The sequence below is a fragment of the Pholcus phalangioides genome, unplaced genomic scaffold (assembly GCF_987345545.1).
Source record: "Pholcus phalangioides strain wild (caught in Gottingen) unplaced genomic scaffold, Ppha-v1.0 ptg000015l_1, whole genome shotgun sequence".
Taxonomy (NCBI): Eukaryota; Metazoa; Arthropoda; class Arachnida; order Araneae; family Pholcidae; genus Pholcus; species Pholcus phalangioides.
This window is the reverse complement of record NW_028301608.1, coordinates 32,338,204-32,353,073: the sequence shown is the minus strand read 5'-3', so window position 1 is coordinate 32,353,073 and position 14,870 is coordinate 32,338,204. Positions and strand designations below refer to the sequence as shown.

Sequence of the window (14,870 nt, the reverse complement as noted above, 5' to 3'; positions counted from 1 at the left end):
CCCCGACTAGATTTTCACAGGGCCCCCTTTATGATGAATTTATAGCGTGAAAAAACAAAAAAATGATTAAAATCCTCCCGGGCCCCAGGACTGGAGCCTTGTCAGCCCACCCCTTGCGGGGGCCATGCCTAAAGGCAGTGCCGTCTTAATGCATGGGCCCACCCGGGCACGGCTCGGGGGCCTCACAAAAATGAGATCCGGTTGAAATTTTCTACGATTTACCGGGTAGGGCCTCCAAAAATCCACTTGGCCCGGGGGCCATGATACTCTTAAGACGGCCCTGCCTAAAGGCGGCCTGGAACAATCTAGAAAGAAGAATCATTTCAAAAAACTGTATAGATATAAATCAATATCGTCAGTAGCCGTGAAACTACTGCCTAAACTAGAGCTCAGAAGTTCATGCGAAATGCCCATATATATATATATACATATATATATGCTTTTTTTACTTATTTTTCAAACTTTTTTTAAAAAATGTATTATGATTTATGCCTTTTTTGAATTTTCCCTGTCTTTTATTCACAGGCAATATTCACAGATTCCGGGGGGGGGGGGGGCACGATAGAAGCTACGAGTATAACATAGGATGCTTTGGTTTCGTTTGAGTTGGAGGGCCGGTGAGGGAAAAAAATTCTGAAGAAGAGGGGGCGATGGAACAAAAAGTTTAGGAACTATGCCCTAGAATCCAATCCTAGATGAAAGGGTATGAATTTCAATCGCGTTCTTGCACCAAGTCGATTGCCCCAATCTCCTCCTCCTAACCAGAACAAGCTCTGTCTCACAACGAAGAAATTATAACTTAAATTAATTATATAGTAAGAGATAATCAAACTAAATTGCCCCCAGTCTTTTGATTTTCCTCATTGTAGGTGAGAGAATGTAGGGGGAGGGGGGCGGTATTATAAAACTTTGAAACATGGTTTTTTTTTTTTAAGTAACCAGTAATCATATGTAAAATTTATGTGCAATTAGTTTTAAGAAATCGGGGGAAAGACCTATATATCAAAAATGTGATTCGCCTGCCAAAGATGTTTTTACTAGCGTCCTCTGCTATTGACTTGAAACATTAATTTCTGAATTAATGAACATTATAGAAATATGTTTATCTCATCTTTTGAAAGAATTTATGTTCTAAGTTATAACTTTGATAAAATTAATCATAGTTAAACTCAATTATAGAGAAATTTGGTGTGCGATGAAATATCAGTTAATAAAATTTTTATTTTGTAATTCAGTCGGTGGACAAATTTCTTTTCATTTTGTGTGAGTTTAAGTTTCGATTTCGTGCGCGCTTAAATAAACTAGTTTCGTTTTCTAGCGTCATCTATCTTTGAATTTTAACATTACTTTCCTCGTTCTGCACGTATAAATTTTGGTCCTATTTTTCCATATTCCATTTTTCTTTTTTTAACGATGAAACGAATTTCTCAATAATTTACAGAATAAGTGATTGTTTCGATAAGTTGTGCCCACTTATAAAGTAATCGGATATAGTGAAATATCGGTTAATACGATGTTTTCTTCATGACGGTTTTTTGGAAAACGTTATAAGCCGGATCGACTGTATCGAGATTGTCTCGAGATTATCTTCCGGCTCATGATCATGAACTAATTCCGAAATGTAAGTTTCTTGTATCGTTTCTATTAACGTGGAATTTCTATTCTATATATATATATGTATATATACTATCTTTCTATATATTTTATAAGCATTTTCTATATTTCTTTTGTATTTCCATGCCAATTATTATAATTTATTATTCAAACAGTAGATACAGTAAATGCAGTGCCAGTTCCAAGTATTAAACAGACACTTAATATCGTAGCTTTTAGTTGCTTTTCCTTTTATCCCATTATTTATAAATGCCCTTTTTAATACCAATTTTGGGCATTTTTAGTGCCTTTTTTGTCTGCCTATTTGGGCAATGTTTAGTGCCTGAACTTCCGGGCTCAATTAATAACCCATAGGCGGAGATAGACGTGAAAGATGATTGCTGGGCATGATGAGAGAGATGTCAATTCGTATACACGCAAATATATATTATTAGTCGGCTTTACCTTTGAGGGGGCTTACCTTTCCCCCTTATCTCCGCCTTTGTAATAACCATTATAAAGAAGGCTTCAAACTTGGCGCATTTTTCTTCATTTCAGATGATGAAGAGAAAATATTGGTCTAAAAACACGAAATTTCAAGATGGAGACATATGCTGCCATCTACTGCATCTACTAGTCACCAGTAGTCGTTTTAATTTTTTTCACTAGATGGCAATACAAGACACATATCATTCACAAACACTATGTACATAATAGTGACCATATGTCCCGGATTTTTCTGTTTTTATGACCGTTCCGACTTTTTGTTAAAATGTCCCGGTTTTTACACAAATCCTACTTGAATTTTTATTCATTATTAAAATCAGAGATTGAAATTATTTTTAACTCATAAGTTATATTTTATCATTACAAATATAATTAAGAACATTGATCTCACATTTAGATATGTTCACCATGTCTAATATGTGACACCACATATCTACACCACATATTTTGTGGAATTTATTTTAATCCACTGCAATTTGCAGTTGTGCTTCATTTACACCATTGGCAACCTTTCCGTTATTTTAGAAGTATTTGGCAACTTTGCTTTCTTTTGGCGTCGTTTTTGGCAATAATTGGCAATGTCCCGTATTTTCCCGAATCGACATCCCAATTTTCCGTATTTCTCTCAAAAGAATATGGTCAGCCTATGTACATGTCTGTGAAAATATTCCGACATTAGTACGCTAACCATATTTTTGCTAAAATAATACGAAGAAATATGATTTCAAACCATCCAGCTTATATTACTAATCGTAACCGTGATCAGTTACTTATGTAGAGTGCCAGACTTACTGATTGATAAAGAAAGGTTTCTTTAAAGAAAAGGTTTTCTTATAGCTGAGTGGATAGATCCAATTTAGTTCAAATTCTAGGTCTCTGTCATCACTAATGGTGGATCATTTATTCTAACTTCCCTAGGGAAAAAAACATGAATTAATTTAAGAATTTTTAAATTTTTCAATTTTAAGCTCTATTTAAAATATTTAGTTGCAGCACACTCGGTCATTATTCAGTAGGCTCGTAATTCATCAGGTAGGCTGACCATATTTGCTCGAGCAAAATACGTGAAATTAGGCTTCGAAATACGGGACATTGACAACTATCGCCAAAATGATGTCAAAAGTAAGCAAAGTTGCCAACTCTTGCTACGAAAAGTCACCAGTCGATGGAAAGAAGCGTTTCTTCAAATTGCAGTGAATTTTTAAAAAAAGACAAATATGAGAAATAAATATTCTTATTTGTAGTCGTAATTATAGTAATGTAATTTGTGAGTTGGGAAGATAATTTTAATCGTTTATTTGAAGAATAAAAGTCGAATAGGCTTCGTTGAAAATGTGAAAAACCAGGACATTTTTGAAAAAAGAAAAGTCGGGACAGCCAGAAAAACAGAAAAAATCGGGATTGTCCTGGCAAATACGGGACGCATGTTCACTCTAGTCATTACACATAGAATCGGTCATAACATTATATATTTTTCTTCTCCTTTGACTTTTAAGGAAAAACATCATGACGTATGATTTACTCTGATGTCTTACAATAGTTCGTCCTCATCTCAGTATTATTTGTATCCTGACTGCTTCCTATCCGTTTTTGTTTTTTTCTCACATGAATTTTTTTCTCTCATCACTTTATGAAAATGTGAATTATTGCGATTAATGCAATTGATTACGGCGGATGCAATGAAAAGAACAAAAAAAATGTCACACTATCAAGGACATGCGAATAAATGCGATTATGCTATTAATGCGAAAATCAAGGTCCCGATACTATTAATGTGAAAATCATGGTGAATTCAATTAAGGAAAGAACATAACGTTACACTGTCAAGGGCATTAAAACTCGAATAAATGCGATTAAAGCGAGAATTATGGTATTAATACATATTAACATATACTACATATTACTACATATTAAAATATTAGATTATAAAAGTCGTCTGACTTTTTCAAGCATAAATTTAGTTTTTTAAAAATTTATTGAGATATCAAATTAAAATTTTCAGATAGTATTTCACAAAAATAAGTCGATATTAATTTATTAAACTTTGGACATCCCGGAGTGGCAAAAATCATAAAAATCGACCCTATCTAAAGCTCAGAACAAGAGTTACGATATCAGTACTCCACCTCAATAAGGCTACTGCTTTATTGAGGTGGAGTACTGATATCGAACTCTTATTCAGAGCGTTAGATAGACTCAATAAGGTTGATAACCCGATAGTTTTGTAATCCTCTTGGGTGGTAATGGCGAACGAAATATGTACCACGTAAGATGCTGACATGCCATATCTTTATTTGTACTTTATTTTATCTTATCGAGTTTTTCTTCAAATTGTATGACAATCGAACAATGGCAAGAATAAACAATATCCAATCGATAATGAATTCTCACGTCTCGAACAAGTTCAATCTTAGAAGGTAGGCGAATGGAATTTTTTGGGAATTGCGGGCTGTAACTGAACTTTTATAAAAACAGCCATTCTCCGACAAACAAGCCCTCAACTTACGGACAGCATTCCAGAAATCCGGTGATTTCGGTAATCCGACGCTACCCTTGTTTGACACATGCGCCGGATTTTAATAATAATTTTAATCCCTGATTTCAGAAAAGAAGAATTAAAATGTACGTTGGCTTCGTTGAAAGCATGCGAAAAAAAGCTGGAGAAAATGCCCAGTTTTTAAATGTCGGTTAATGTTATGAAAAAGTCGGGGAGGATGAAATTACGGGGAAGTATGGGATTGTCCCGCGAAAAACGGGTCACATGGTGACTGCGACCGTGAATCCACCGATGTAGAGCGCCAGCCAGACAGACCTACGAGGATCTACATCTCCATGTTGGGGATCACTATTAGCGTGATCTGTGACAGTAGACTTTGATGTTTCTTCCATGACCCCCCCCCCCCCCACATCCTGCGGAAGCATCTTTAGCTGGCCCTGAGACCAGGCTGTCTACGCTTGCCCTCTATAATAAATAAGGGTACAGGGTACGTAGAAAATCCCTTTCATCAGGGAATAACTCGTGAACCCTTGATCCTAGAAGCATGCTTTCAATTGGAGAAAGTATCCAAATAACGTGTAGATCTGAGATACGTCATTCGTATTGCAAGGGGTTTGGTTGTAGTTAATATATATGGGATCATTCAAGTATTACGTCAGCATCGGGGGTTTCGGATTTGCTTGCATTTGATGACAAGGGGGAAGTATACTCCTAGGACCAACGGTGCGCGAGTTATCCCAGGATAAAGGGGCTTTCTTCTGTACCCTGTATAGCGTGAAAAAAAAACAAAAAAATAAGATAAGAATTGTCGGGAGCTGGCCCTCTCAGACCCACCCTTGTCAGAGCCATTTTTCTCTAATTATAGAAAAGACAACAACAACAAAAAAGTGATTTTAAGATTATCAAAATTGACTTCCGCTACACACTTGGCCATGTTCATACTTTCCAGAGCCCTCTACTGTCGCTTGAAATCGATATCATTATACAAAGTCAACAGAACCCTGTGGTATTTACGGGCCGTGTCATACTTCCTTAATTTTATTTTACTATATATTGAATTTCATTTGTACATATGTTACTGCCAAAGCCTATAGTTGGCCGATTCGCGACGGGGCCAGCCCAGTTGACCCGGCCAATGTCCGAAATTCGGGCTTTCACCGGCCCCTACATATCGATCCCTGTACGTATACATCCATATATAGGAATCCCTAAAATATCGATATTCAGATTCCTTTGATCGATCGTTAGGGTTGCCATAGCTAACCATAATCATTATGATCAACTATAGCTAATTATAAATGGCCATAAAATTTGATTGATTGTTTGTATTGCGCACCTAGGGTAGTCAGAGTCATTTGGTCTTTCACAGGTTTTATGGTTTTATGTAATAAATAAATAAATACGGTCACCCTATCATACATCGATTTTCATGAATTTTGTGAATACCACAGAGATCTTGGTAAAAAAAGCATTACCTGTCAAAAAAAAGAAACCTGTTTTATTCAACGCTTGTATTTTGAACAAAGCAACATATTTTTCCATGGCTCTAGGTACCTAGTATATGTTATGATTAGGTACCTAGGTATCTAGTGTATGTTATGATCAGAAGCAAGGTCCCGTAGAAGCAAGGCACGTCATCCTCCAAAAGTTTTTAGCGAATTTGTTCACTTTATGTTTCTTCCAATGCTTTGCGGCTTCCTCCAGCGTCGACATGGTTCCGTGGCATTTCATGCACGTGAATTCACCCGACTCGAAGTCGAGTATTATCCTATGATTCGAAGAAATTTTCAACTTTTTCACGTACAATGGCCACATTTCGTATTTGAAATGCTTCGCGGAATCATTCAGGGTGCAGAAGCGTTCTTCGCAGCCATCGCATTTCATCGTCGCCTTATCGTACTCGGCTTTGATGTAATGTCCCGCGTATTCCGACTTGATGTGGACCACAGCCTTCTTCAAATTAGGCAGGCACAGTTTGCAGGAATCGCATCGAATCTTCCGGGCCGAGAAGTCGGCGACGACGTCGTGCCCGGACTCGACAGAGACGTCTTCGTCACTGACGAAGAACGCGTCGATGACGGTGTGCTCGACGGCGTCCGTCAGCGAGGATAATGTCTCCGAGCATTCACAGCAGCTCATAGATTTAGTGACCAAATCTATGCCGATGGTGTGAATGACCGGTGAGTGACTGGCACTGTGTTTTTGAGCATTTTTGAAACTTTCTGACAAATATCCACACCGACCGCAAATCATCGTTTTATTGTTGAAGTCGATCCAGGAGTTTGGCAGCTGGAGCCGAGTGACGTGTTTGCTCGACCAGTGAGCCCAAGCGTCATTGACGCGTTTGAACTTCTCGCTGCCAGTCGCGCAGACGAAGGATTCGGCAATTGGATTGATGGACATCATGTGCTTCGCCGGAAGTTCGGCGAAAAGATCTGGCCTGGAGAAGTTTTCCCTTTTCCAATGGTCCATGGCTTCGTTGATTGTGCCGAACGTTTTACCGCATTCTCTGCAATTGAACAGCTTTCTCGATTGGAAGTCGAGATATATCACGTGCTTATCGCGTTTCACACATTTTCCAGCCTTCGTGTGGATCAAAGCTTCTTCCAGAGTGCGTATCTCGATGCCACATCCGAAGCAAACGTAGCTCCAGAACGGAAAATTCACGAATACGAATGATTCCATTGGAGCGCATGTTGCCAAAGGACAGCAATCTTCTGTATCGTGGCTCTCGACAGCTTCAGCGACCGTATCGTATGACCGGCCGCAACGGTTGCACGCAAAAACAAGCAACTGGAAATTGACGTATATATCGTGGATTTCGGCTCCGTCGCTGCTAGATCCTGGTGGTTGCTCCATGGTCTTGCGATTGACAACAAGTCAATACCGAAATAAGCAGTCGTTGTACTTCTGAACGAACTTCTCTTCAACGATTCCCTAGGTTGCTTCTTTCCACTGTGCAAAAAATGAAAAATAAAAATTTTAAATTTCATATTTATGGGAAGTTCAACGAAGACTTGTTTGTCTGAAACCACAACAAAAATTGTGTATTTCATTTTAAAATAAAAGTAGAATATAAAACAATATCCGCAAAAATAAAGGAACTTTGCTGCACGTAAAAAACTAAATGTAAAAGATTAAATGTGATTACAATGTAAAAAGTCAAATACGATTAATGTAAAAAGTCAAATACGATTAATGTAAAAAGTCAAATACGATTAATGTAAAAAGTCAAATACGATTAATGTAAAAAGTCAAATACGATTAATGTAAAAAGTCAAATACGATTAATGTAAAAAGTCAAATACGATTAATGTAAAAAGTCAAATACGATTAATGTAAAAAGTCAAATACGATTAATGTAAAAAGTCAAATACGATTAATGTAAAAAGTCAAATACGATTAATGTAAAAAGTCAAATACGATTAATGTAAAAAGTCAAATACGATTAATGTAAAAAGTCAAATACGATTAATGTAAAAAGTCAAATACGATTAATGTAAAAAGTCAAATACGATTAATGTAAAAAGTCAAATACGATTAATGTAAAAAGTCAAATACGATTAATGTAAAAAGTCAAATACGATTAATGTAAAAAGTCAAATACGATTAATGTAAAAAGTCAAATACGATTAATGTAAAAAGTCAAATACGATTAATGTAAAAAGTCAAATACGATTAATGTAAAAAGTCAAATACGATTAATGTAAAAAGTTAAATGTGATTAGTGTAAAAACCAAATTTGATAAAACGAAATCGGCTATTTCACGAACAAGCCAATTTCGGGCTTTGGCAGTAGCATTATACAATCTGTATAAAAAAATTCAGATTTTTTTTTTAATGTACAGTCCAATGTAAAAACTTTTATCCAGAGATTTTAAAAATTTCATGAAAAAAAAAAAACCGTTGTGGAGATCTTTCTCCTCCGTGATTCTGTACGCTGTAAATTGATTGATTATTCATTGTTTTCATTGTTGAAAAGAAGGTAAATTAATTAAAAAGTTTCAATATATGCAACTCTCTATGCTGATCCCCAGCTTTCTCATTGTACAGTCATTTATAACGGTAGTTACGTAGTGCATCTATTATCTTTTCTTTACTATTTGTACCCAGTATATATATGGAGCATTTCATATTCATAAGACGTTATTTTTTGAATTTGTAAATTTTTGTAGAACCTTCAGATTTCATAATTTTTTTCCAGGGATTACAAGTGGATCTAATAACCGAGAGATTCTCTAATTTTTCACTAAGATATAGTAAAAACCCTCTTTTGCGGACACTCGCGGGACAAAAAAATATTCGACCGTATCAGAGAGGGGTTCCTGTATTAATTGTATAATATAGTATTAACAGTAACTGAAAAATGGTTCTTTATTTGAATATGAATGAAATTCCGACAATATGAGGTGTGTTTAAAGTCATGAAAGTACATAATTGTTGCATAGATACGAAATTAAAATTATAAGAGACATATTGTATAAAGTTTACGTACTGAATTAATATCTTTTGGAAAAACTGATCAGTCGCTGTGTGGAGTGTTTTGCTGAGTATTTCAACTCCTTCAAAATGTATTTTAAGCTGAAAGACTAAATCTAATCACTTTCCGTCATTGCGTTTACAGGAAAATGTATTGATCAATGCATTGAATTCATTTGCAAGATCACGAACTCCAATTTTACGTTTTTCACTGTATTTGAGACATCAATTTTTTCTCTTAGTGATAGAGAGCATCAATTATACTCACGGAGGAAAGAATAACAGGAGGTGACGCGACCAGCGCCTCCGTTGAGAAAGCATGGGGAATCTGAGTTGCCAGATGAAGCCAGTGATCGCTCTATTAAAGGGACCAAGTAAGCCCAAACAAACCGTGGCTTCCCATGCTTTCCTATGAGAAACATCCCCGTTTTTAAAAATCATTTAAAAATTTGCTATTCACTTTAGGAACTCGATTTTTTTCCCTCAAATTCTTTGGATATATTTATACAATTGAACGAGAGCTTTTATAATTTTAGTCGTTATTTGTTTTCGAATATTAACTTCAACAACATGGAACCTTTTACAAAATTAACCAAAATTTACCCATATCTTGTGCCGCAAAATTTCTTCTCGGCATTTTAATTAAAAAAAAATTATGCCAAAGCATGTAATACCTCAGTGCTGAGAGAGACACAATGTTTAAAGACACTTGAACAAGCGGTGTTTGAAAAAATCTGACTTTTTTTGCGAAAAACATTATATATGCAAAACATTACCGTATATAATGCCTTTCAGCTGTTTATATTAAAATATTGTAGAAATATTTCTCCATTCCAGGCAAAAACTCGAACACAGATACAATTTTAGATTTCAAATTCAATTCGAAACTTTTTTGTCAAATTTTCGTACACACATACTACTTTAAAAGCAAAGTAACTGGTACAAAATGAAGAGGAAAAAAAACAGCCCAGATTATTTTTCTAAATACTATAGGCCAGAGAGATGACTTATCGCGGCTCGTAAAAAAAGTTTTTTATTTTTTAATATTTTTTTCTCAATACATCTACATAGCGGAAAGTTCGGATGGGCGGCATATATTTCCAGTAATACGTATTCAAGAATATGAGAGTGGAACGGAAGAAGGGTGGCGAAATTTGTACAGCCTACAGGCAGCAAAACCATAAATACACAGTGGCGGACGACGTTCGAGCACTTCCAGTGCTTTGAGTCACGGGGGCGGCAAAATACTGTTTGCCCCGGACGGCTGAATCATGTTTGCTCCTGGTGGCAAAAATCCTAGCTACGGCCCTGTCAGAAGGTGCTCGAGCACCTCAGAGAATTGATTCCGAAATCCAAATTCCTCATGTAAAGCTTAAGACGAGCGCCCACGGGCCTGAAACACTTCCGAAATGTCCCGGATCTATCATAATGATGAACGAAACAAAAAGGCAAAATAAACAATTAAAAGAAAAAAATTATGAAATTGCATTTTATTGCAGCTTCATATTATTTTAATTAATCAAATTCCCGTAGACATTAATGTGATGCATCAAATTTTTAAAATAAATTGAAGCACTGAACTAAAAACTTATGACGAGTCGAGTGTGAAAAATGATCTTCCCCTTTTTCAAAAATAAATTAAAAATATAACAACCCCTTATATAAGGATAAGATTTTATTTTCCCCCTTAATTGGATCATGCAGATTACCCGAAGACGCATTAAAGGGTCATGGTGCTTAAATTTATTTAGTTATTAATATTTTAAGATAATTTGATCCGGCAAAACACATGTTAAGTATAGGGAAAAGAGCGGTTTGTTTGGGCTTACTCGTCAGCCCATAGGGTTGCCACAACGGCTTCAATTTTCGTTCCTGATGTCACCTCCTGTTATTCTTTCCTCCATGAATGCCAGGTGACCATATTAAACAGCGGGCAATATTGTAAAATATAGGAGAACAATCAGCAATACACATGATTTTAGATTCTAAGCAAGCATCAGAGGTGCCAAACATTAACAAACTTCCAAGCAAAATTTCATTCAAATGTATCCAAATATAATAAAGTTGATCAAATATTTAAATGTCGCTGCTGCTATCTAGTGAGTACAATTCGAACCGAAATTGCAACTATTGGTGTCCGTATAGGAATTTTAGTCCAATAGAACGGATGATGAAAATGGTGTCCGTGACCGTTTAACAAGGGGGTTCGGAATGCATTATTTAAATAAACTTTTTGCCGGGATACTTTTATTAGGCCGTTAAGAGGGGTTATCTTCTAACTCGAATGCTCTATGAGGCTTTTCGGATCACGTGATATCTCCCTCTTTCTTGAGAGACATACAAGGTAACCAATATGGAGACTTCCTGTGCAACTCGATCAAGTTATCGATCTGCCTGTTTTGGTTTCAAAAAATACTTGACTAAAGGTGCGGAATTTCTACAATGTAAATTTATATGGCCCCATAATTAATTTCAAAACCCCCTGAATTATATGGATTGATGCAATTGGATAGTATAAGACAATACGGAGACATCATTTTCGTGCTTGAGAGGATATAAATAAAAAGTTGAAATCAATGTTATTGCATGGATATCCACCTCAAAAGTGGGTCTGGCTCATTATTTTATATTTAATTTTCTGGGCTTCGTATCTCTAAGCGAACTCAATATTTCAAAAATCGGAAATGCAATTCAATTTCCAAAATTCTTGATGTAGCGGAAAGCCTCACTAACTTTCCGCATTTCTATACTAAAAACGGCAATTTTAGCATTGATCTCTATTGGGATCATCCAGTGTTTGTCCCTCAGTGATGCTGATGATGATTATGACGTCTATTCGAAAAGCATCATTTAATACTTCATTCGACGGTGTTGCTCTCAAGTAACGCCAGTTTCTTACGTTTCTCGCGCAGAAGCATTTTATATTTTGAGCTCTTTTTGGTATTTGAAGCTTCTAAGCAACTTCTCTGAGTTAGATTTTTGCTCATGAAGTTTCTACAATCACCGGCAAAATCATTCAGAAGTACATATATCTCCTATTTGTTGATAAGCCAAGCAAAGACAATTATTAACTCTTGTATTTTGGAGGAAAAATATATATATAATGAGTGTAGTAAAAATATCACTGTGCATTTAGCAAAAATGATTGAAAAGTAAGTTGGCAACAATAAATTACATTTTCACGTTTAAAAGGAACATGAAAAACTGAACATATTTTTCTTATTTTACGCTGTATACACTATTCAGTCGGATTCGTGTGAACCATAGTGAAAGGAAAAAGTTGTGTAAAAAGAGGTGGTGTGCTGCTATTTGGTATTTTTTAAGTTAGCTGATTTCTTTATTCACACACATGCAGATGGAAATTTCTAGAAAGTCCAGACTATTCAGTTTGGTATTAATTACATTATATACTGAAAAAACCATTCGAATCTAATTCTTGTTTCCTTTTTTAATGTATTTTCTCATAGATTAATTAATCAATTATTTTACAGGAAAATCTTTCTGAAAGAGGAACAGGGAGTGTATCTGGAAAGCGATTCCGAAGCGTTTAAAATATTAATCTTGCTCGAGTGACAATATTACTCATTCGATTCATTTTGATTGGCACGAAAACTCAGCTGACGACGCGCCCGTTTTATGTTATCTCACTTATTCATATCAACTAAACTTTCGATTGGGTTTTGGAGCACACGGGAACACTGTATGAAAAGTTATTTGCTTCATTTTTATAACTATGCAAGCCCTTAAAACATGAGTGACATATCTGAGTACTATTCGTTATTTGGATTTTTTTTCCTAATTGGAAGTATACAACTAGGATGAATAGTTTGCTCGCCTAAAGTACCAAAGGATGTTTAGAGGTGTCGCGAGTTCGATACCCGGTTCGTCCTTGTCAGAAAACTTTCCTGACATAGAGGTGCAACAGAAACGGCGACGTGACCGCAGAAAAAACTGCTACCGCAGGGTGTCCCCCATCGAGGGGTTAGGGCACCAACCTTTCAATTAGTATTAAAAACAAGCCTGCCGTTCGGAATCGGCAATAAATTACAGGTCCCGGTCTAATTAGCACTCGTGTGCAGAAAATGACCGTGGTGCGACAAAAATGTTCAAATAATGAAGGGTTTTGCCAGTAAAATGCCCTACACCCTGTATAGCTATATCTATCTAATTTTAAAACGTTCTCATGGTGGGTTTTACATATATAGAATCTTATTCTAGTAATTTCAGTTTATTCGGTTCACATTCACTGGTTTTTAATAAAATTATATTTTCGCCATCTCTCTCGGACTTCTTGTCCTATTATTAAATACTTTTCCCAGGGGGTTGTAAATGTAGAAAAAAAAAATGCTTCTCATGCATCCTTACCTTTTCTGTGCGATCTTCCACTTACGACCCTGCGACTGATTTAATCAGTGAAACACTGACTTTTACATAAAATTCGATTTCTCTCTTTTTTTTTTAATTTTTCGGAATGAATTACTTCCCTGATATAAACAGGAACTGATAGATGATTGGCCAATCGTCCATCCAATGCAATACAGGAATGTGTTTTTATCAATGATTCGAACAAAGGTAACTAAGGAATCGCGGAGTTTAGTTTTATCTTAAATATAATTCTGTACTTACGATAAAAATATTGGATAAGAGAAAGCAAATGTTTACCTTCCCCTTTTTTACTGACAATATAAATATCAGTAATAAATATTATATGATATTCATTATTAGTTTCTGTTTGAATAATATTCATTTGTGATGTTCTCTATTACATATATGTATGGGTGAAACAATATTAATGATGTAATGTAATTTCACAATAAATAATATTCTATGCCGCATGAGTTTTCACCCGATTTATAATAATTGTTTTCATGATGTCGCCGAACGTATAATGCAGGGGTGCGTGCTCAACCTTGCATTAGGAGAGAGTGCTGGGCACTTCATTGCCTCCCCAGCGCGACCCAACCCGTAAGGGTAAAAGGCTTATATCCCTGGAGGGACAGAGCCTGGGCCGTGACTGGTTTGTCGGGCACTTCATTGATTTGAAATAGTTTCAAGGGACACTTAACTACTACTAAACCCAGACATGCACCTCGTCCATATTCCTTTGCGGAACCTCTAACGAATTGGTACATGCGGGAATGTGCGTGTACGTATAGCGAAACCTGATGTGAAGTTTGTTTCTGTGTAATGCTTTTTATGTGTAGTGCTGCCATCTTCCACCAGTTTTTTCTAACTATGAGTGAAGTGTAATGATTGAATAAGGGACACTTAACTAAGTGATCTGTAAATGCGCCGTGGGCAGCTTGAGTGGTCTGGAACCGTGACGCAGTCACTTACAGTGATGGGTAAATATGCGGCGGGTCGCTCAAGTTATTGCACGTGAGGAATAAACTTTGTCTTTGACCTTGACATATCCCAGCAGGACGAAATCGAGAGGTGTTAAAAATGGTGACCGAGAGGCATGGCCCCCACAAGGGGTAGGCTGACAAGGCTCCAGCCCTGGGGCCCGGGACAATTTTCACCATTTTTTGTTTTTTTACGCTATAAATTCATCATAAAAGGGGCCCGCAAAAGATCCTAGCCTGGGGGCCCTGTTTCAGGATGTGGGGGCCATGCCGAGAGGGCTACATAAAAGCGCGATCCCATCAACGAACCACTACCAGGGGAATTTCATGATTGATCTGCTGCGCCATCTAAAATATTTATTCCGTACTTTTTTGTGTTGTGTCAACATTTTGTGACAGTGCCATCTGTGAGTGAGATCTTGAACTATTTTTTATTTAAAAAAAAACAC

At 36.4% G+C, this 14,870-nt stretch overlaps 1 protein-coding gene across 2 annotated transcripts; it reads right to left on the bottom strand.

Moving 5' to 3' along the window:
* Positions 1-6,079: 6,079 nt before the first annotated feature.
* LOC149075831 (uncharacterized) lies at positions 6,080-13,545 on the bottom strand. Of its 2 annotated transcripts, XM_089243350.1 has the most exons (3): positions 13,442-13,545; positions 6,204-7,552; positions 6,080-6,171 (listed from the first exon to the last, which is right to left on the bottom strand). In XM_089243350.1, the coding sequence occupies exons 2-3, from the start codon at positions 7,454-7,456 to the stop codon at positions 6,168-6,170; spliced, it is 1,257 nt and encodes a 418-aa protein (XP_089099476.1). In that variant the 5' UTR covers positions 7,457-7,552; positions 13,442-13,545; the 3' UTR covers positions 6,080-6,167. The 2 variants fall into 2 exon arrangements, with proteins under 2 accessions (XP_089099476.1, XP_089099475.1); XM_089243349.1 differs by having other exon boundaries at positions 6,080-7,552; positions 13,442-13,544.
* Between the last annotated feature and the right edge of the window lie 1,325 nt (positions 13,546-14,870).